The sequence below is a fragment of the Salmo salar genome, chromosome 03, assembly GCF_965601325.2.
Source record: "Salmo salar chromosome 03, fSalSal1, whole genome shotgun sequence".
Lineage (NCBI taxonomy): Eukaryota > Metazoa > Chordata > Actinopteri > Salmoniformes > Salmonidae > Salmo > Salmo salar.
This window is the reverse complement of record NC_138293.1, coordinates 76,692,824-76,715,568: the sequence shown is the minus strand read 5'-3', so window position 1 is coordinate 76,715,568 and position 22,745 is coordinate 76,692,824. Positions and strand designations below refer to the sequence as shown.

General features: G+C 42.8%; 1 protein-coding gene across 2 annotated transcripts; it reads right to left on the bottom strand.

Moving 5' to 3' along the window:
• Positions 1-806: 806 nt before the first annotated feature.
• On the bottom strand, positions 807-19,219 carry LOC106606838 (uncharacterized). Of its 2 annotated transcripts, XM_014203213.3 has the most exons (16): positions 19,096-19,219; positions 18,477-18,607; positions 17,910-18,047; positions 17,752-17,788; positions 16,652-16,705; positions 16,447-16,515; positions 11,508-11,592; positions 11,126-11,215; positions 8,389-8,442; positions 8,194-8,286; positions 6,238-6,348; positions 5,999-6,070; positions 5,817-5,891; positions 5,588-5,716; positions 5,095-5,260; positions 807-4,979 (listed from the first exon to the last, which is right to left on the bottom strand). In XM_014203213.3, exons 1-16 carry the CDS (start codon positions 19,145-19,147, stop codon positions 4,935-4,937), a joined length of 1,401 nt encoding a protein of 466 aa, XP_014058688.1. In that variant the 5' UTR covers positions 19,148-19,219; the 3' UTR covers positions 807-4,934. The 2 variants fall into 2 exon arrangements, with proteins under 2 accessions (XP_014058688.1, XP_014058690.1); XM_014203215.3 differs by lacking the exons at positions 8,194-8,286; positions 8,389-8,442.
• Positions 19,220-22,745: the final 3,526 nt, after the last annotated feature.

Genomic DNA, 22,745 nt, shown 5'->3' with positions numbered 1-22,745 from the left:
TTGGACTCAGTACAGTTGTGTACATGATCACATCTGTGAGGGTCTACAGTAGCTACTGTAGAAACCAGGAGCCTTAGTGTGTGTGTGTGTGTGTGTGTGTGTGTGTCTGCATGAATTTGAAAAACTAAAAACAAAAGTGACAGAAGACTAGATAAATCAGAGTTTGCTCTCCTCCAGTGTCTCATTTGAAGAAAACACAACCACAAGCTGGAAAGGAATGTTTTAATGATGAAATGAATGAAACACATATTATAATATTAAGAAGTAATCTTAGGTTCTACATTTCTATTATATAAAACACAAAACCCTGCAGAATAGTCTTCCTAAACTTGCAGGCTAAAAAGTAGATATGACAATGACAGTAATGGAGGTTTCCTCATTCAAATGCATGCAGAAAGTTTGTTACATATAATACATGAGAGTATGAGGGACAATTGTATCTATCAGACCTGAGTCGTTCATTAAACAATAGGCTTAACAATGTCCATATCAATAAACTCATTATCCTCCACATACTGTACCATACCATCATTGTCTACTGTGTGTTACTGGTGAACACATTAGACACCTAATAAAGACAGACATACTGTACAGTACTTTGGACTCAGTACAGTTGTGTACATGATCACATCTGTGAGGGTCTACAGTAGCTACTGTAGAAACCAGGAGCCTTAGTGTGTGTGTGTGTGTGTGTGTGTGTGTGTCTGCATGAATTTGAAAAACTAAAAACAAAAGTGACAGAAGACTAGATAAATCAGAGTTTGCTCTCCTCCAGTGTCTCATTTGAAGAAAACACAACCACAAGCTGGAAAGGAATGTTTTAATGATGAAATGAATGAAACACATATTATAATATTAAGAAGTAATCTTAGGTTCTACATTTCTATTATATAAAACACAAAACCCTGCAGAATAGTCTTCCTAAACTTGCAGGCTAAAAAGTAGATATGACAATGACAGTAATGGAGGTTTCCTCATTCAAATGCATGCAGAAAGTTTGTTACATATAATACATGAGAGTATGAGGGACAATTGTATCTATCAGACCTGAGTCGTTCATTAAACAATAGGCTTAACTCACTCACTTCTATTGGAAATGTATGAGTAGATCATATCAATCCAACAGTCAAAATGCATAGTACTATGAAATGGTAATGAAAATGTAATAAGGAAATGAAACAAAATACATGTGTAAGGTAACTAACCATAAAAGCATCAGGTGAAAACCATTCATAAAGTATGGGACCAACCCACATACATGACATCAAATACATTACAAGTAAGTCAAATTACCATAATTCAAATGTGAAGAAAATGAACCTTTTCTGACACTAAGGTTATAAGGTCTCAATGTACGTGGGCATGTCATTCGCCTAAGTCATTTGACCTGACAGACACTCTCAATGTGTTAAACGTTCTAATGAAACGGTGAACACAAATGTCAACATAGCTACACAATTCATGTCTAAAGGTGTGGTATTTTTCACAATGTCACTAGTAGGTGGGGATGTGGGGTACAGTTCCTTCTGCAAGACCTGTGGGTAACACTTCTGCCTTCATAACACCTTCTAATCTATGCATTATACATCATATTGCATGACATAGGCACTAATGGCTAATACATGTCTATATATTCCTACAGCATTTTAAGCAGGCAGCATAATGCCTTATGATTATGAAGCTAAGTGGTATGACCTACATGAAATGCTCTTTAGGAAATTGCGTCAGAGGGCTATACTGTAACGACTTCACGTAGGAGTTCCACACTCCTGTTAAATGGTATAGTTCATCTAAATTACATTTGGTTTCTTTACCCCGTAAGCAGTATATGGACAAGCTCAGACAGCAATCCATGCTTTGGTTTTGTTTACCTGACCACTGTCTTCAAATGCTAACTTTTTAGATCAAATCCCATGTCAAGTAATGTTAAGACAATATCCCCTTTCTTGCATTGTTTTCATGCTTCATGTCCAAATCATCTTAAAATGATTAAATTGAGCTACACAATCAAATGTTGACACTTTAGGATGATTTGCAAAAAATGCTTTTAACAGGGTTATTGACTTGGATTTGTGCCACAAATGCTAAAATGTTTGCATTTCCCTAACCAAGTACAGTAAACAAAACCAAAGCATGGATTGCTTTCTTATCTTGTCCATAGACTGCTTACAGGGTAAGAACAACATGTAGTTTTGTAATTTGGGTGAACTATCCCTTTATGCCCGCAAGACAGAGTTACATAGGTGTAAGAGGGTATGCAGTGAAATTAGAATATAGCCTACCACTTAATGAGCACAGAATGTATAATATAACGATCCTAATGTGCTTTTCAAATATGGCATCTGGCATAGTAATACTTTGCTTCATAAGGCATTACACATCCTGGTGATAATGCTTTATGCAGTTATAGATGTTCATGAGCAGTTATTAGCACCTATGTTGTGCATCCTGATGCATTATGAATAGAAGGTGTTATTAATGCTCCTATAATGCATTATAAAGAGAACATCCATATGAAGTGTTACCTGTTTAAACTGACCAATCATGCTTTCCTATGAAAACGGTGGTTTAAATAAAGTCTGTTGTAGTATTTTCTAGAGCAGGGGTACTCAACTCTTACCCTACGAGGTCCGGAGCCTGATGGTTTTCTGTAATACCTGATAATTAATTGCACTAAACTGGGGTCACAGGTCTAAATCAGTCCCTGATTAGAGGGGAAGAATGACAAAATGCAGTGGAACTTGTTTTGAGGTCCAGAGTTGAGTTTGAGAGCTCTAGTCTCTAAAGGAAAATGGTACATCAACTTTCTTTACTGAAAGTAGGATTATAGATGTGTGTTAAATGTCTGTGAAATATTTTGCTGAAGTTGGGACAAATTCTGCAAGTTATTTTAAAACTAACATGCTGTAACTCTCAAATAGTAATTTCTTCAGTAAAATAAAGCTTCTTAGACTGGGCCCTGTGAGAATGATGTCTCTGCTACACTACATAACCAAAGTATGTGGACACCTGCTCATCAAACGTCTCATTCCAAAATCATGGGTTTTTAATATGGAGTTGGTCCCCCCCTTTGCTGCTATAATTGCCTCCACTCTTCTGGGAAGGCTTTCCTCTAGATGTTGGAACATTGCTGCGGGGACTTTCTTCCATTCAGCCACAAGAGCATTAGTGAGGTCGGGCACTGATGTTGGGCGATTAGGTCATCTCAAAGGTGTCCGATGGGGTTGAGGTCACGTGTCCAGGCCAGTCAAGTTCTTCCACACAGATCTCAACAAATAATTTCTCTATGGACCTTGCTTTGTGCATGGGGGCATTGTCATGCTGAAACAGGAAAAGGCCTTCCCCAAACTGTTGCCCCATAGTTGGAAGCACAGAACCATCTATATTGTAATTGTATGCTGTAGAGTTAAGATTTCCCTTCACTGGAACTAAGGGGCCTAGCCCGAACCATGAAAAACAGCCCTAGACCATTATTCCTCCTCTAACCAACTTTACAGTTGGCACTACGGCAGGTAGCGTTCTCCTGGGATCCGAAAAACCCAGATTCGTTTGATGGACTAACAGATGTTGAAGCAAGAACGCGTTTCCACTGCTCCAGAGTCCAATGGCGGCAAGCTTTACACCACTCCAGCCGACGCTTGGCATTGCGCATGGTGATCTTAGGCTTGTGTGTGGCTGCTCGGTCATGGAAACCCAATTCATAAAGCTCCTGACGAACAGTTGTGCTGACGATGCTTCCAGAGGCAGTTTGGAACTCTGTAGTGTGTGTTGCTCAGTTGGTAGAGCATGGTGTTTGCAACGCCAGCATGGTGTGTGCAACGCCAGTGTTGTGGGTTTGATTCCCACGGGGGGCCAGTACAATTTTTTTTAAATACATTTACAAAAAAAAAAAATATGCATGAAATGAAATGTATGAAATGTATGCATTCACTACTGTAAGTCGCTCTGGATAAGAGCGTCTGGTAAATAACTAAAATGTAAATGTAAAATGTTGCAACTGAGGACGGACGATTGCGACTTACACGCTTCACCACACGGCGGTCACGTTCTGTGAGCTTGTGTGGCCTACCACTTCATGGCTAAGCCAATGACGCGCCACAATAATAGCCCTTACAGGTGGCCAGGGCAGCTCTAGCAAGGCAGAAATTTGATGAATTGTTGGAAAGGTAGCATCCTATGACGGGGCCACATTGAAAGCCACTCTTCAGTACGGGCCATTCTACTGCCAATGTTTGTCTATGGAGATCGCATGGCTGTGTGCTCGATTTTATACACCTGTCAGCAACGGGTGTGGCTGAAATAGACATATCCACTAATTTGAAGGGGTGTCCACATACATTTGTGTATACATAGTGTAAATAACACCTGGTCAATGTTTAGCTATTTGACATGTCCACAAGACATTGAGACCTCAGGACCTTGGAAATGTCTCTACTAAAGAGGTTTATGTTTTATGCATCTTCTCATGTGTATGTAATTTATATTTGCTTGTATGTATAGTATACAATACTAGCGTAAGCATGATCTTACCATCCTTTCATATCATTACAGTGTTGTATACTGTAGCTAATATGTGACATGCTCTATCATAATCAGTCATAAGTCACACTCATTTTCAGATAATAATAATTTGTCATTTTAGTTATCTGGGCTGGGCTGTTTTGGAATTTGAACTGATTTTGCTTAAACACGTTTCCTAACCTATCCAGATTACACCTGTCACATAGAGAATGAACTTAATAAACTGTTGAGCTTTCTGAAAATCAATGTGCAGTAAAACACACTGCTCAGAATGTGTCTTGGGGTTGACAATACTAATTATGATGAAGCTAGTCACATATGTGTATCTTATATTAAGTACTGTATATCATATATTACTGTATCTTATCATAACTTATTAGGTTTTATTTTCTTATACAAACGTCCACCGCTTGTTACAGTTCTCCTCTTCTTGACTCCATATCATTAGGTCCTTTATCCTTGGGAAAACACAACAGTTACAAATATGTTGGACCAAAAAGACAACGAGCCCCGTCATTTTAGATAACAAGCCAAACAGTTCACCAGTTGTCAGAAGACATAAACAGTACTTACTATTAACTCAGGAGGTTTGGTGACTTGGTCCTTGTCCAAGGCCTGTTTGTCCAATAGAGCAGTGGTCTCCTCTGCAGCTCTGTTAGACATGGGAGGTCCTCCATTCATCTGAGGAGGTCCTGGACTCTGTGCACCAGGAGTCACTTCCTTAGTCCCATCGTTAACCCTGTTGGAATAATAAGACATCAACATCAACATTCATGATCCACCATAATACTGTCCCCTATAGAGATAACAGGGTTTCCCAAACTCGGTCCTGGGGCCCCCCCTGGGGGTGCACGTTTTGGTTTTTGCCGTAGCACTACACAACTGATTCAAATAATGAACTCATAATTAAGCTTTGATTATTTGAATCAGCTGTGTACTGCTAGGGCAAAAACCAAAACTTGGGGTCCCCAGGTCAGCGTTTGGGAAACACTGGGCTGACATGAACTGGGGGATAATTGGGTTGGTGAGATGATTATCCAATGTATCAATATGTGGTCAACTTTACCTGACATCATGGTGTCCATTCACTAGAGGTGGTTCAGCATGCGTCTTCTGACAGGATTCAGGGTCTGTTCCCCCACAGTCTGCTGACTTCCTGTCCTGCCCTTCTAGCCCGCCTTCCTCTCCTGGGCTTCTAAGGGTGATTATTACATGGATAACAATTGAAGGATCTGTTTGAGAGGGGCACACATGGTCTACATGTTCATGACCTAAATGACAGAGGAGTGACTCACCTGCAGAGGAGGGGTCTCAGAGGAGGGGTCTCACCAGCACCCTGACCTGGAGCCCCATTGGTCAGGTGTGATTCCCTGTGGAGTAAGATACAGACTGGATCAGGAAACATGACCTCAACCAGTTATTTAACCTCCTCTACCATCCCATGCAACTTTACACACAGATAAATACACATTCTCACCTTCTATATGGCACGTGTCCATTGCTCTGAGGTTGACCCAGAAGCTGTGTGTCATCAGTCTGGCTGTTAACCCTGTGGGTGCAATAACAGGGCTATCATCAGGATTAAAACTCTTCATCCAGCACAAACAACACTGTCCTCCATAGAGGCAGAGACTAACATGATACATGGGAGAAATGAGATTGTCATTCAACAGATAATGACGATCTATCAAAGGAGTCCTCATGTGGAGAATTTACCTGACAACCTTGGGTACATTCAGTGGAGGGGAATCAACATGTGTCTTCTGACAGGTTTCGGTGTCTGCTCTGTCATTGTCTGACGGTTTTCCATCCTCCACTCCTTGGCCACTAAAGTTGAGATTATTACATTGATAAGGATTTAAAGATCTCGATTGGGAAGGATACAAATGTTCTCCATATCCATAGCCTACATTACAGAGGACTGACAGGTGTCACGGCTATCGTCGGTGAAGGAGGACTGTGTTTGTTCATTTTGAACATTTATTAAATCAAAATGAACACGAAAAACAACAAACAAGAGAATGAACGATCCACAGACAGTCTGGCAAGGCACAAGGGGCAGTCTGGGCAGTCTAGCAGCTCGGGACAGTCTGGGCAGTCTCGCAGCTCGGGACAGTCTGGCAGCTCGGGGCAGTCTGGGCAGTCTGGCAGCTCGGGACAGTCTGGCCACTCCGGCAGCTCGGGGCAGTCTGGCCACTCCGGCAGCTCGGGGCAGTCTGGCCACTCCGGCAGCTCGGGGCAGTCTGGCAGCTCCGACGACTGTTGACTGGCGGGCAGCTCCGACGACTGTTGACTGGCGGGCAGCTCCGACGACTGTTGACTGGCGGGCAGCTCCGACGACTGTTGACTGGCGGGCAGCTCCGACGACTGTTGACTGGCGGGCAGCTCCGACAACTGTTGACTGGCGGGCAGCTCTGGTGACTGTTGACTGGCAAGGCTGGGTTTACGCACTTGAAGGCTAGTGCGGGGAGCGGGAACAGGACGAGTCGGACTGGGTTGACGCACTTCCGGGTCCACACGAGAGACAGGAGCTGGAAACCCAGGGCTATGGAGGCGCACAGTCGGTCTTGATCTTACCTCCTGCACAACCCGTCTTGGCTGGATGGAACTAGTAGCCCTGTACGAGCGGGGTGTTTGTACAGGGCAGACTGGGCTGTGCAGGGGCCTGATGGTAGCCGTGCGTAGAGCGGGAGTTGGGTAGCCTGGTCCTCGGAGGCGTACCGGCGACCAGATGCGCTGCGCAGGCATCCTCCTACCAGGCTGGATGCCCGCTCTAGCACGGCACCTGCGAGGGGCTGGAATAATGCGCACCGGACTGTGCGTGCGTAGGGGTGAGATGTTTCGCTGAGGAGCGCACTATGGCGCTCTCGACCTCATACGCTCCTCCATATAACCACGGGTAGCTGGCTTCCGGCTCTTCCTAGGCCTAGCCAAACTACCCGTGTGCCCCCCCCAAAAAAAATTATTGGGGGTGCCTCTCGTGCTTCTCGCTCAGCGCGTCCAAGGCCTCATACCTCCGCCTCTCTGCCTTGGCTGCCTCAATTTCCTCCCGTGGGCGACGGTACTCCCCAGCCTGGTGCCAAGGTCCAGCCCCGTCCAGAACTTCCTCCCAGGTCCATCTCTCCCGCCAGTCCAACTCGAAGTCCCCTTTCTTCTGCTGCTTGGTCCTTAGTTGGTGGGAAATTCTGTCACGGCTATCGTCGGTGAAGGAGGACCAAAATGCAGCAGGACTGTGTTTGTTCATTTTGAACATTTATTAAATCAAAATGAACACGAAAAACAACAAACAAGAGAACGAACGATCCACAGCCAGTCTGGCAAGGCACAAGGCTAAACACAGAACAATTTCCCACAAACACACAGACAAACACACCCAACTAATATAGGACTTCCAATCAAAGGCAACACCACACAGCTGCCTTCAATTGGAAGTCCACCCCAATTAACTCTACATAGAAACACACTTACAAGACTACACATAGAAATACATAAACATAGACCCTAAACCAAAAAACCCGGAAATACTAAATCGAACACCCTTTTACCAAAACACCACCCCGGACCACATAAAACAAATACCCTCTGCCACGTCCTGACCAAACTACAATAACAATTAACCCTTATACTGGCCAGGACGTGACAACAGGTGATTAGTCATGTGGTACAGTTTACCTGGCATCTCCATTCAGCAGAGAGGTGTCAGCGCCTGTCTCTTCATTGTCCATGGGCTGCCTGCTATCCTCTCCTGGCTCACCTCCTTGGTCACTAAAAGTTATATCATGATGACCATGACTGAAAGGATAAGCAAGGCAAACTGATCCAGGACAGAGTAGAGTATAAAGATGTAATAGAGGTATTCTAACTAACCTGAGAACAACCACAGCCTCAACAGTCTCAGCGTCATCAGGCTTTCTGATGTCTCTGTGATAAAACATGTACCAAAGGTTCAGTCAGATACCCACAGGTACAACTGGAATCATCTACGATACATTACACCACAGTCAAAAATACACCAGTTGCCCTTCTGGCTTGAATATATTATGTCTTGCCTGGGCAGGGCTCAAAAGGCAGGGACTTTGCTGAAAGTTGTTGCTTGCCAATAGACATTACTGGTATTAAGAAATGCCATGCAGATCTATTGAGTAATTCTTCCTTTGCCTTCTATAGCAGGGCTTTCCAACCCTGTTCCTGGAGAGCTACCCTCCTGTAGGTTCTGTCTCCAACCCTGTTCCTGGAGAGCTACCCTCCTGTAGGTTCTGTCTCCAACCCTGTTCCTGGAGAGCTACCCTCCTGTAGGTTCTGTCTCTAACCCTGTTCCTGAAGAGCTACCCTCCTGTAGGTTCCGTCTCCAACCCTGTTCCTGGAGAGCTACCCTCCTGTAGGTTCTGTCTCTAACCCTGTTCCTGGAGAGCTACCCTCCTGTAGGTTCCGTCTCCAACCCTGTTCCTGGAGAGCCACCCTCCTGTAGGTTCTGTCTCCAACCCCAGTTGTAACTAACCTGATGCAGCTTCCAGGGATGGGCAACTTTGATGGGGGGCCACAGAAATCTGAATTCATTATGAGGGACCACAGTGACTCGTGGGTCTGCATACCCACATTTACACTCACACATGCAGTCAGAGCGGCCCTAAGCAACATTTTGCTATGGGGATTAGAGAACATTTTGCAGATTTAAACCTGTTGATGACAGACGTTCCGCTAGCAACATCCAATGGAACAGCAGGGCGCGAAATACAAAACATCAAAAATCTAATAATTTCAATTTCTCAAACATACGACTATTTTACACCATTTTAAAGATACACTTCTCCTTAATGTAACCACATTGTCCGATTTCAAAAAGGCTTTACAGCGAAAGCAAAACATTAGATTATGTTAGGACAGTACATAGACAAACAATAACCACACAGCCATTATCCAAGCAAGGAGATGTGTCACAAAAACCCAAAATACAGCTAAAATGAAGCACTAACCTTTGACGATCTTCATCAGATGACACTCATAGGACATCATGTTACACAATACATGTATGTTTAGTTCGATATTTATATCCAAAAACAGCATTTTACATTGGCGCATGATGTTCAGAAAATGTATTCCCACCAAAACATCCGATGAATGAGCACATTAATCATAAACGTTGACAAAATATATAACAATTATTTAAAGAATTATAGATACACTACTCCTTGATGCAACCGCTGTGTCAGATTTCAAAATAACTTTACGGAGAAAGCACATTGTTCAATATTCTGAGTACATAGCTCAACCATCAATGCAAGCTATACAGCTACCCGCCAAGTTCTGGCATCAACAAAACTCTGAATTAGTGTTATAAATCATTCCTTACCTTTGCAGATCTTCGGCGGAATGCACTCCCAGGACTCCTACTTCCACAAGAAATGTTTGTTTTGTTCGAAATACTCCATATTTATGTCCAAATACCTCCGTTTTTTTCGTGCGTTCAGATCACAATCCAAAGGCATAATGCGCGAGCGCAAATCGAGACACAAAAAGTCTAAATGTTCCATTGCCGTTCGTAGAAACATGTCAATCATTGTTTACAATCAATCTTTAGGGAATTTTTTACATAAAAATACGATAATATTCCAACCGGACAATAGCGTATTCATTCCAGGAGAAAAAGAAGGAACGGCGCACTCGCAGGCTTGCGCATAACCAAGCCCTTTGTCCTCAGGCAGTCCACTCATTGACTGAGCTACTATTCTCTGCCCAGTAACAGGAGAAGGATGAAACAACTTTCTAAAGGCTGTTGACAGCCAATGGAAGCCTTAGGAAGTGCAACGTGACCCCACAGACACTGTAGTTTCGATAGGGATTCAAAAGAAGAACTACAATTCTCAGATTTCCCACTTCCTGGTTGGATTTTTCTCAGGTTTTTGCCTGCCATATGAGTTCTGTTATACTCACAGACATCATTCAAACAGTTTTAGAAACGTCAGAGTGTTTTCTATACAAATCTACTAATAATATGCATATTCTAGTTTCTGGGCCCGAGTAGTAGGCAGTTTAATTTGGGTACGTTTTTCATCCGGCCGTGAAAATACTGCCCCCTATCCTCAACAGGATTTAAAGCAAGTTTGCTGCGATTCTATTCATTTTGCCATAGGGTGGAGAGAAATGTATGCATGTCAATATGATATCAATACAAAATCAATGCCCACCCTCACTGTCAGCAATTCGACGATGTTTAGGTTTAGGTAGCTGGTCAGATTCATTTACCAATCAAAAAAATTGAGTGATTGAGTGATTTTCAATGACTGACATGACAAGAGAAAAACTCCTGATGCACAACCAAATTTTTTAATTGCACCTTGTGTATTCTACTATTCTAGCTGTCAACAGTAAAACGGGGGTCTGCAGGCTGCCAGTTTCCCGTCCCTGAGCTAATTATTAGAAACAGGTGTGCTAGATTAGGGTTGGAGTGAAAACCTACAGGACAGTAGTTCTCCAGAAACAGGGTTGGAGAGCTACTGTTCTATAGAGACAGAAACTAATATGACCCATAGCAACAGATGAAGACAAGAGAGAGTATCATTCAGTGGTTGATTACAGATCAATAAAGGGATGTGGAAAGGTTTACCTGGCATCACGTCGCTCATTCTGCATCAGAGGAATGGAGTTTGGTTCTGGAATGCCCTGACCCGCTTCCACTTCTCTGTGGCCTTGGTTGCTAAAGATTAGATTATTACATTAATAAGAAATTAAGGATAATGTTTGATAAACAACAGTAACTTGACAAAATGGCCGACAAGTCTATAGTTTGTAAGTGGCCTGCAAGTTCCAGGCTGTTCTCATCCTGTTTGTGACCTGCTAGGACCCCATTGGTCTGATTTTAAACCCTAGTAGTAAGACAGAGAGAACTAGTCTCATAACTAACATATACCCTCTGCAACAATTCTAATTGACTTAAAGACAAAAACAGTTATAAAACTGGTATAGAAACAGTTATATAGGATACTCACCACTGTTTGTCTCTCCAAGGTTTGTACACATAAATAAACACTAAGAGCGAACCAGCAATGGCCAGCACGAGAGCAACAACACCAACTGAAAAACAAAATGTAGTCATCAGATGTTGACATATTCACACAAATGAAAAGGTTTTAAAATAGCCTTCTAACAGTAGTTGATCTTGGTAGCATAATTTTCTTGTTTTGTTCTATTTATTTGCTCTCCCTGTAGTTGCTTCCCCAATCTAAGGGTACACGTTACAACTGACTTTCTGTAAACTTGGAACGATGGGTCCCAGAGCACTTAAACCTGATGAACGGTTTGAAAAAGGTTCACGGTACGATGTTTTCTAATCATTGGGTTAAGGGAACTGAGTTTCTATTTTGAAGGCGGGTTTTGTTTGTGACATATATCGAGAGTTTGCATTAAGGTGAGATTATCTGGAGATTGCACATTCTCTTGAAAAGCCATGTCAGTGACAGAGGTTATACTCACATACACAGAATGTCATTCTCTGAAACCAGTAATATAAGCTACTCACACCTAGATGATTTCATTCATTCATGTTCCACAATTCATCAATGATTTTTGTCTGGATGGCTCATTACGGGGACTTTTCTCCACTTCTCCCTGAATTACATCCTCCATATCAGTCTTCTTTTCTGCAGGTGTCCTACCTCCAGTCTGATGGGGAGCCTGGTACTCTGGGCGACTTGGGTGTTTGTTGGTTCCGGATTGTTTGAATGAAGGCCAACATTGATGTTTGGCTGTCTTCAATTGTATTCCCCAGAGTTGTACTGCCTTTGGGTACTCTTATCCTGTTTTTATTTGGTTCCGATTCACTCGGCTTAATAGCCACTTTCCTAGCTTCATTTTTAGCATTTTTCCTATTCTTATTTTTCTTAGATTGAGAGGTCATTGTTGTAGATTCTGGCTCACCAGGTAACAACTCCAATGATTCATTCACACCACCTTTGTCCTTTGGAGCTGAGGAATTATCCTGTTCAACCTCACTCTCACTTTATGTCATTTCAGCTGAGCTATGTGGTACGTCTCCCCTTCTCATGGGGACAGGATTGTTGTCCTGCACAAAGTGTGAGAAGGTTTCCTCTATGCACCTTATCTTTTTCTGTGTAGTAGCACTGTACTCAACCATCTCCTGACCCCCTCTACAGTGGGACTGTACTCAACCATCTCCTGACCCCCTCTACAGTGGGACTGTACTCAACCATCTCCTGACCCCCTCTACTGTGGGACTGTACTCAACCATCTCCTGACCCCCTCTACAGTGGGACTGTACTCAACCATCTCCTGACCCCCTCTACAGTGGGACTGTACTCAACCATCTCCTGACCTCCTCTACAGTGGGACTGTACTCAACCATCTCCTGACCCCCTCTACAGTGGGACTGTACTCAACCATCTCCTGACCCCCTCTACAGTGGGACTGTACTCAACCATCCCCTGACCCCCTCTACAGTGGGACTGTACTCAACCATCTCCTGACCCCCTCTACAGTGGGACTGTACTCAACCATCTCCTTACCCCCTCTACAGTGGGACTGTACTCAACCATCTCCTGACCCCCTCTACAGTGGGACTGTACTCAACCATCTCCTGACCCCCTCTACAGTGGGACTGTACTCAACCATCTCCTGACCCCCTCTACAGTGGGACTGTACTCAACCATCTCCTGACCCCCTCTACAGTGGGACTGTACTCAACCATCTCCTGACCCCCTCTACAGTGGGACTGTACTCAACCATCTCCTGACCCCCTCTACAGTGGGACTGTACTCAACCATCTCCTGACCCCCTCTACAGTGGGACTGTACTCAACCATCTCCTGACCCCCTCTACAGTGGGACTATACTCAACCATCTCCTGACCCCCTCTATAGTGGGTTTGTGACAGCCACTTCTGTTTACGAGCAGGGCTTTGTTCATCATAAAATACTTTGATCCAGTGTGGGCCAATCTTTACGGGCCGTGTTATGGGAGTGATGGGTGCTGCTTCAACATTAACAAAACTTGATGAAATGTGTTAATGTGTAAAGTAATTTGTTCAACTTTGAAATGTATCAACAAAAATATTCAGCCTTATACAGGGAAAGTACTTCTTACACAAGAATTGATGGATGGTTGATCCTCATAGATACACTACATGACCAGAAGTATGTGGACACTCTTCTGGGAAGGCTTTCCACTAGATGTTGGAGTATTACTGCAGGTACTTCCATTCAGCCACAAGAGAATTAGTGAGGTCGGGCACTGATATTGGGTGATTAGGCCTGGCTCGCAGTCGGCAATCCAATTCATCCCAAAGGTGTTCGATGTGGTTGAGGTCAGGGCTCTGTGCAGGCCAGTCAAGTTCATCCACGCCGATCGACAAACCTTTTCTGTATGGCCCTCGCTTTGTCCATGGGAGTATTGTCATGCTGAAACAGGAAACTGTTGCCACAAATTGTTGGAAACACAGAATCGTCTAGAATGTCACTGTATGCTGTAGTGTTAAGATTTCCCTCCACTGGAACTAAGGGGCCTAGCCCGAACCATGAAAAATAGCCCCAGACCAGTATTCCTCATCCACCAAACATTACAGTTGGCACTATGCATTGGAGCAGGTAGTGTTCTGCTGGCATCTGGCGAACCCAGATTTGTCTGTCGGACTGCCAGATGGTGAAGCATGATTGTTCACTCCAGAGAACGAGTTTCCACTGCTTCAGAGTCCAATGGCAGCGAGCTTTACACCACTCCAGCCGACGCTTGACATTGCGTATGGTGATCTTTGGCTTGTGTGGGGCTGCTCGGCCATTAGAAACCAATTTCATGAAGCTCCCGACAAAACAGTTCTTGTGCTGACGACCTTGCTTACAGAGGTCATTTGGAACTCAGTAGCTGTGGTGGAAAAAGTACTCAATCGTCATACTTGAGTAAAAGTAAAGATACCTTAAGAGAAAATTACTCAAGTAAAAGTGAAAGTCACCCAGTAAAATACTACTTGAGTAAAAGTCGAAAAGTATTTGGTTTTAAATATACTTACGTGTCAAAAGTAAATGAAATTGCTAAAATGTACTTAGGTGTCAAAAGTACAAGTATAAACCATTTCAAATGTCTCACATTGAGCAAACCAGATGGCACAATTATTATTTGAAAAAAAATACAGATAGCCAGGGGCACACTCCAACACCCAGACAAAATTTACAAATGAAGCATTTGTGTTTAGTGAGTCCGCCAGATCAGAGGCAGTAGTGATGACCAGGGATGATCTCTTGATAAGTGTGTGAATTGGACCATTTTCCTGTCAAAATGTACCGAGTACATTTACATTTACATTTAAGTCATTTAGCAGACGCTCTTATCCAGAGTACTATTGGATGTCAGGGGAAATGTATGGAGTAAAAGGTACATTATTTTCATTAGGAATGTAGTGAAGTAAAAGTAAAAGTTGACAAAAATATAAATAGTGAAGTAAAGTACAGATACCACAAAAAACTACTTAAGAAGTACATTAAAGTATTTTTACATAAGTGCTTTACACTGCTCAGTAGTGAGTGTTGCAACCGAGGACAGGGGATTTTTAGGCGCAATGCGCTTCAGCACTCGGCCGTCCCGTTTTGTGAGCTTGTGTGGCCTACCACTTCACGGCTGAGCCGTTGATGCTCCTAGACGTTACCACTTCACAATAACAGCACTTACAGTTGACCGCTTACAGTTGAGCTCTAGCAGGGCAGAAATGTGATGAACTGACTTGTAGGAAAGGTGGCATCCTATGACTATGCCACATTGAAAGTCACTGAGCTCTTCAGTAAGGCCATTGTACTCCCAATGTTTGTCTTTGGAGTTTGCATGACTGTTAGAAATGGGTGTGGCTGAAATAGCCGAATCCGAAGGGGTGTCCATATACTTTTGCTGGATTCTGAGTTCTCCAGAAGTTTAAGCTTTTTAGTTGGGCTTAATACTAGACAAAAATAGTTGTCAAAACATAACAAACAACAAATGGATATATCTTTCCAGACCTTACAGGCCATCGGTCGATAAATCCATAAAATAAAATCAATCCAGAAAAGAAAACCATGAAACATGCGACTTCGATTTGAAAAAGTCACCCAACAAGTCAAGTACTGTTTCTTGCCTTATAGACTATACACACTGGGCATGATTCACAAGTGGTAATATTCTCACCCATCAGACTATTCTTACTTTAATATTGTCTTTACATACAGTATGCTAAATAATATATGTGTGAAATTGGTTTGTATGTAGAATAAGCCATTATCATGCCTCTGTGGGAACAGGGGCAGGGGAAAAGACTGCACTTGAATAGCAAATGGAGGACACCTTTCCAGCGGTTCATTTTCAGCCCAGCCAGATAGGCTACTCCAGTTGTAAAGGGAAGAAATGTGCTTAATATGAGCAAAGTTGAGAAATAAATATAGTAGGCCTAGCCTATAGAAAGCTGATGGGATCCTCCTCTTTTTAATATAGGTCATCAAAACTGTTTTCTCACGCAAATGCATAGCACAGCCTATAGAAAAATGTTGCGCAACATGGGCCTATATAGGAACACTTATTTTATTCCATGTATCAACCAGTTATGAGGAGCTGGCTCTCACTGCGCAACAGGTGATCCTATTCTACTCAAACTCTGAATGCCAGGGTTCTGTCAGAGTGATTAGAGGGAACACACCATTAGCGACTGTCCGTTAGCAAGTTTGGTAGGCTACTAATGACCATCAGTGGCATCAGAGGGCAGTTTTGGAGAAGCCTAGTTACTGTGACTCAACAGTCAAGTGGAATTTGACTGCAACAATCACTTGTCAGAGATGCAATAATATTTGTAATGGTTGAACACAGTTTTGCCCATTGATATTGGCTACGATATTATTTCATGTTTTTAAGCTTAATAAGAGAGTGTTACTGTACCACACAATGATCACGTGGACTCACTCACCTGGGAAGAGCCATGTGTGAGTGTTGTCATGGTTGGGGTTTTCATTGTCGACATCCTGCTTCACATCATCTTAAAAATAAAATGAAAGACATAGTTAATGAAATGTATAACTGAGAAGCATTTGATGACTACCCAACAGAGAGCCAGTGGAAACAACATCTCTCCTTCAATATGCTCTGCTCTGTTGTTACAGAGGAACACTCACCTGCAATTGAATTCTGACTGTCGGGCTCTTTCTCCAAAAGCTCCTTTGGCTCATCTAGAACAAGACAATATATATATAAGCTGTATATTCTACCTTTCAAAGATTTGATCAGAAATACAGTGTAGACATTGCTAATGTTGTAAATGACTATTGTAGCTGGAAACGACACATTTGTATGGAATATCTACATAGGCGTACAGAGGCCATTTATCAGCAACCATCACTCCTGTGTTCCAATGGCACGTTGTGTTAGCTAATCCAAGTTTATCATTTTCAAAGGCTAATTGATCATTAGAAAACCCTTTTGTAATTATGTTAGCACAGCTGAAAACTGTTGTGCTGATTAAAGAAGTAATAAAACTGGCCTTCTTTAGACTAGTTGAGTATCTGGAGCATCAGCACTTATGGGTTCGATTACAGGCCAGAAATAAATAACTTTCTTCTGAAACTTGTCAGTCTATTCTTGATCTGAGAAATGAAGGCTATTCCATGTGAGAAATTGCCAAGAAACTGAAGATCTCGTACAACGCTGTGTACTACTCCCTTCACAGAACAGCGCAAACTGGCTCTAACCAGAATAGAAAGAGGAGTGTGAGGCCCCGGTGCACAACTGAGCAAGAGGACAAGTACATTAGAGTGTCTAGTTTGAAAAACAGATGCCTCACAAGTCCTCAACTGGCAGCTTCATTAAATAGTACCCGCAAAACACCAGTCCCAACGTCAACAGCGAAGAGGTGACTCCGGGATGCTGGCCTTCTAGGCAGGGTTGCTCTTTCCAGTATCTGTGTTCTTTTGCCCATCTTGATCTTTTCTTTTTATTTGCCAGTCTGAGATAAGGCTTTTTCTTTGCAACTCTGCCTAGAAGGCCAGCTGTTTCCAGCTACAATAGTAATTTACAACATTAATAATGTCTACACTGTATTTCTGATCAATTTTATGTTTTTGTAATGGACAAAAAAATGTGCTTTCTTTCAAAAACAAGGACATTTCTAAGTGACCCCAAACATTTGAACGGCAGTGTATATATATGAATATGAGAAAAAAACTATTAAACAAGAAGGCTCCTCAAATTTGAAAAGCAATATACACATCCATCTCACCTGATGCACCAGACACAATGAAATGGGTCAAATGCTCCTGAAATATGATAACATCAATATCAAATTATTAACATGCAACTGGAAAGTTTGGTCTGGTATTGTAGTTTACAAGGTAACTGTACATTGCCTAAACTGCAGTGATAAATAGCCATACTCACAGTCACATTGCTTATGGCAGTGTGGTCTACGTTGATACACTCCAGGAGGGTGATGCAGGAGTAGCTGACATCAATCACATTGTGTGTATGTGTAGTGTCTTTGTTTTGGCAAAGCCACGTAGCAAGCCACATAGACGTCTGTGGAAGAAAAAATATAAGAGTAAAGTAACACTGAAAAACAATATTCTACATGTTGTCATTAAACTGTATCAACTGTCTGTATTTTTTGTTTATTTAACAATGCAAGTCAGTTAAGAACAAATTCTTTTTTACAATGACAGCCTACCGGGGAACAGTGGGTTAACTGCCTTGTTCAGGGGCAGAACAACAGATTTTTACCTTGTCAGCTTGGGGATTCAATCCAGCAACCTATAGGTTACTGGCCCAACGCTCTAACCACTAGGCTACCTGCCTCCCCTGAAGTGTGAAAGACAGTCATATTTCTGATTCTACAGTAGTCTGATAGTGAAGCCTGTGAATCATATTGAATACCCAGTTTGAAAGTTGTACATCATCTGTAGTTGTAGTCACGAGAGTCTTGTGAGATACAATAAACAGAAATCTTACCTTATTGGAATCCACTGATTGCCACTCCACACGTTTAGGTTTTTCCTTGTCCTTTACACAGTATTTGTAAGCATTTCCAGTTCGGAGGCTTGCACAACTAACATTCTTGGTTTCTTCTCCACCCCAACAGCCTGCCGAAAAAAGGAGGAAGAGATCATGTATGTTGAAAAACAATTACCACCGGGTTAGGAGAAGATTTGAAACTTATGACACAAACCAGATGTGTTTTGAATAGATAAAAACAGTTTAAATTTACAGACCCTGATAACATTAACATGTAGTGATATAGTTTGTAGGAGCAGGAGAGACATCTCACAACCAAAGAAATACTGTAACAGTGCTGGTACTGTAGCCAACGCCCCAAAAATGCTTTACTGCCAACGCCATTTTGCAGAAAAACTATTTGAGGGAGAATTTATATTTTGCAATCTCTCTTTCCTGAGAATTGTAACTTTTTCAAGAGAACGGCAAATGGCTGAGAGATAAGCAAACACTCAAGACATTGAAAAAGCTAAACCAACTACACTACTGTAAATATGTGTCAGGAATTGGGGAGACTTAAGACACAAAATGTCAGCTTCACCCAGAAAAAATACAAAGTCAAAACACAATCTCTTACCTTGAACGAACAGGATTGTCAATAATAAACCAAACAGATAAGAAATAGACATGGTGACCCCTTATTACAAACAACTGTGTGCTGCGTGTTGAGTTCCAGTCTGTCGGTGCAAAGCAAATAAAGGCGGGAAAGACACACTTTCTCTTATTGAGCGGAAGTTACATCATAAGGAGGAGCAACGATAAACACATCTGGTTTTTGGATAAATATTTTAACGTTTTGTGACAATTAAACTAGATTTCTTTTGTATACAACTTAATGCATTGATATTAAAAAGTTATAATATTTTCAATAAATGTTCCTTTCCCCCATGTAAAGCCTCCAGTAGGATGACAACTTGACCTGATTCCTACTGGTGGGGCAGTCTGATAATAGTGTTATGCTTTATTGCACTGTAGGTAGTGCACTGCGATGTGTCTGTGGTGCAGAACTCATTACTAGGTCCATATTACCTGTCTCCTGCCCACATGACCTGTCTAGAAGGTCACAATGTCAGTAAAAACTCAGGGTCCTGCACACAACACTTCTGACCACTAGAAGGGGCTGTTGTTGTACTGTAGGAATGAAGAACATGGTTTTGTTGAACTGTAGGGAAAAGGGGGATACCTCGTCAGTTGTACAGCTGATGCCTTCAACTGAAATGTGTATTCCGCATTTAACCCAACCCCTCTGAATCAGAGAGGGGCGGGGGGCTGCCTTAATCGACATCCACGTCTTCCGTGCCCGGGGAACAGTGGGTTAACTGCCTTGCTCAGGGGCAGAACGACAGATTTTTACCTTGTCAGCTCGGGGATTTGATCCAGCAACCTTTCGATTACTGGCCCAACGCTCCACTAGGCTACCTGCTGCCCCATTTACCTCATGTTACATAACTTTACCTCATGGTAGATAACTTTACCAAATGATAGATAACTTTACCTCATGTTAGATAACTTTACCTCATGGTAGATAACTGTTCGAGTGATTCAGCGGGTAAAGTGATCACAAGTAGTTAGCGTTTTTAACATGTTTATAAAGATGATGAACACTCTAGTTTGACTGTGACCTCTGACCCTCAGTGAGTGGAGGGTGTGAAGAGAATATCATTATTACGATCACGTGGTACATTTCAGAGTGGGATGAAATAGGAAAAGATCAGAAACTCATCATCCATACCATACTGTACAATACATACCGTGCCATACCATCATTGGCTCCTGTATGTTACTGGTGAACACATCAGACACCCCACAAAGACAGACATGCAGTCTGTGTACATGATCACATGAGCAGCTACTGTAGAAACCAGGAGCATTGGCGTGGAACGTGTGTGTGTGTGTGTGTGTGTGTGTGCCTGCATGTGTGTGTGTGTCTGCATAAACTTGAAAAACTGAAAATGAGTGACACAAGACTAAATAAATAATCAGTTTGATCTTTCCCTCTCCTCCAGTGTCTCATTTGAAGAAAACACGACCACAAGCTGGAAAGGAATGTTTTAATGATAAAAGGAAAGCAACTCATTATAATATTAATAAGCGTTGTACCAGTAACTGAAAAGTCACTGGTTTGATTCCTCGAGCCGACTACATTTACATTTTACATTTAAGTCATTTAGCAGACGCTCTTATCCAGAGCGACTTACAAATTGGTGCATTCACCTTATAATATCCAGTGGAACAACCACTTTACAATAGTGCATCTAAATCTTTTAAAGGGGGGGGGGGGGGGGGGGGGTTAGGAGGATTACTTTATCCTATCCCAGGTATTCCTTAAAGAGGTGGAGTTTCAGGTGTCTCCGGAAGGTGGTGATTGACTCCGCTGTCCTGGCGCCGTGAGGGAGCTTGTTCCACCATTGGGGTGCCAGAGCAGCGAACAGTTTTGACTGGGCTGAGCGGGAAGGTAGGGAGGCGAGCAGGCCAGAGGTGGATGAACGCAGTGCCCTTGTTTGGGTGTAGGGCCTGATCAGAGCCTGAAGGTACGGAGGTGCCGTTCCCCTCACAGCTCCGTAGGCAAGCACCATGGTCTTGTAGCGGATGCGAGCTTCAACTGGAAGCCAGTGGAGAGAGCGGAGGAGCGGGCTGACGTGAGAGAACTTGGGAAGGTTGAACACCAGACGGGCTGCGGCGTTCTGGATGAGTTGTAGGGGTTTAATGGCACAGGCAGGGAGCCCAGCCAACAGCGAGTTGCAGTAATCCAGACGGGAGATGACAAGTACCTGGATTAGGACCTGCGCCGCTTCCTGTGTGAGGCAGGGTCGTACTCTGCGACTAGGTCTGTCGAGGTACCTTTGAGCAAGGCACTAAACTTGAATTGCTCCTGTAAGTCACTCTGCATAAGAGCTTCTGCTTAATTACTAAAATGTTAATGTATTAAATAAAACAAGTTGTGACCATACACAAAACTCTGCAGAATAGCCTTCCTAAAAAGTAGATATGACAATAATTTGGAGGTTTGTTCATACAAATACATGCAAAAAGTTTGTTACAAATAATACAAGAGAGTATGAGGGGCAATTCTATCCATCAGACCTAAGTTATCCATTAAACAATAGTGTTAAGGAACTCACTTTCTTGTATTGGCAATGTATGGGCATATCCTATCAATCCAACAATCAAAATGCATAGTACTATACACTGAGTGTACAAACATTAGGAACACCTTCCTAATATTGAGTTACACCCGCTTTTGCCCTCAGAACAGCCTCAATTCGTCAAGGGATGGACTCTACAAGGTGTCGAAAGCTTTCCACAGGGATGCTGGCCCATGTTGACTCCAATGCTTCCCACAGTTGTGTCAAGTTGGCTGGATGTCCTTTGGGTGGTGGACCATTTTTGATACACACGGGAAACTGTTGAGAGTGAAAAGTCCAGCAGCGTTGCAGTTCTTGACACACTCAAACCAGTGATCCTGGCACATACTACCACAGCCCGTTCAAAGGCATTTAAATATTTTGTCATGCCCACTCACCCTCTGAATGGCTGTCACAAAGTCAACTGAAGGTGGCGCCTCTCCTCGTTCGGGCGGTGCTCGGCGTCGCCGGCCTACTAGCTGCCACCGATCCTCTGTTCATTTTCTTTTGGTTAGGTCTGGTTTAGGTTTGCACCTGTATTGTGTTAGTACATTAGTGGGGGGGTTATTTAGTCTTTTTGTTTAGGTTTGGGTTTGTGCGTGATTGTTTTTTGTCTGGTTTGTTAGGCTGGGGTTAGGTGTTTTTTCCCTCTGCCTTTGTGTGTTGTAAGGCTGCGAGATTGGGCTGCGCCCCTACTCTGTTTCCGGGCTCGTTCCATTATTGTATTGTTTCCCTGCGTTACTTGTTTTTTGTCAGTTTTGGGATTTTGCCTATTAAACGTGGTTTCACGGACATTAGTCTCCTGCGCCTGACTTCACCCCTCCTGCTTCCTTGAGTACCCTGACAATGGCACCCACACACAATCCATGTGTCAAGGCTTAAAAAACCTTTAACCTGTCTCCTCCCCTCCATCTACACTGATTGAAGTGGATTTAACAAGTGACATCAATTAGAGATAATAGCTTTCACCTGGATTCACCTGGTCAGTCTGTCATGTTCTTAATGTTTTGTGCACTCAGTGTAAATTGGTCATGAAAATGTAATAAGGAAATGAAACAAAATACATGTGTAAGGTAACTAACCATAAAAGCATCAGGTGAAA

Bases quoted from the DNA above. Each gene is read 5' to 3' on its own strand.
- LOC106606838 (XM_014203213.3), bottom strand. From the start codon at position 19,147: ATGTCTATTTCTTATCTGTTTGGTTTATTATTGACAATCCTGTTCGTT. The intron at 18,048-18,476 runs GTAAGATTTCTG...TTTCTTCCACAG, and splicing joins AATCAGTGGATTCCAATAAG to ACGTCTATGTGGCTTGCTAC. The intron at 16,516-16,651 runs GTGAGTGTTCCT...TTTATTTTTAAG, and splicing joins CAGTCAGAATTCAATTGCAG to ATGATGTGAAGCAGGATGTC.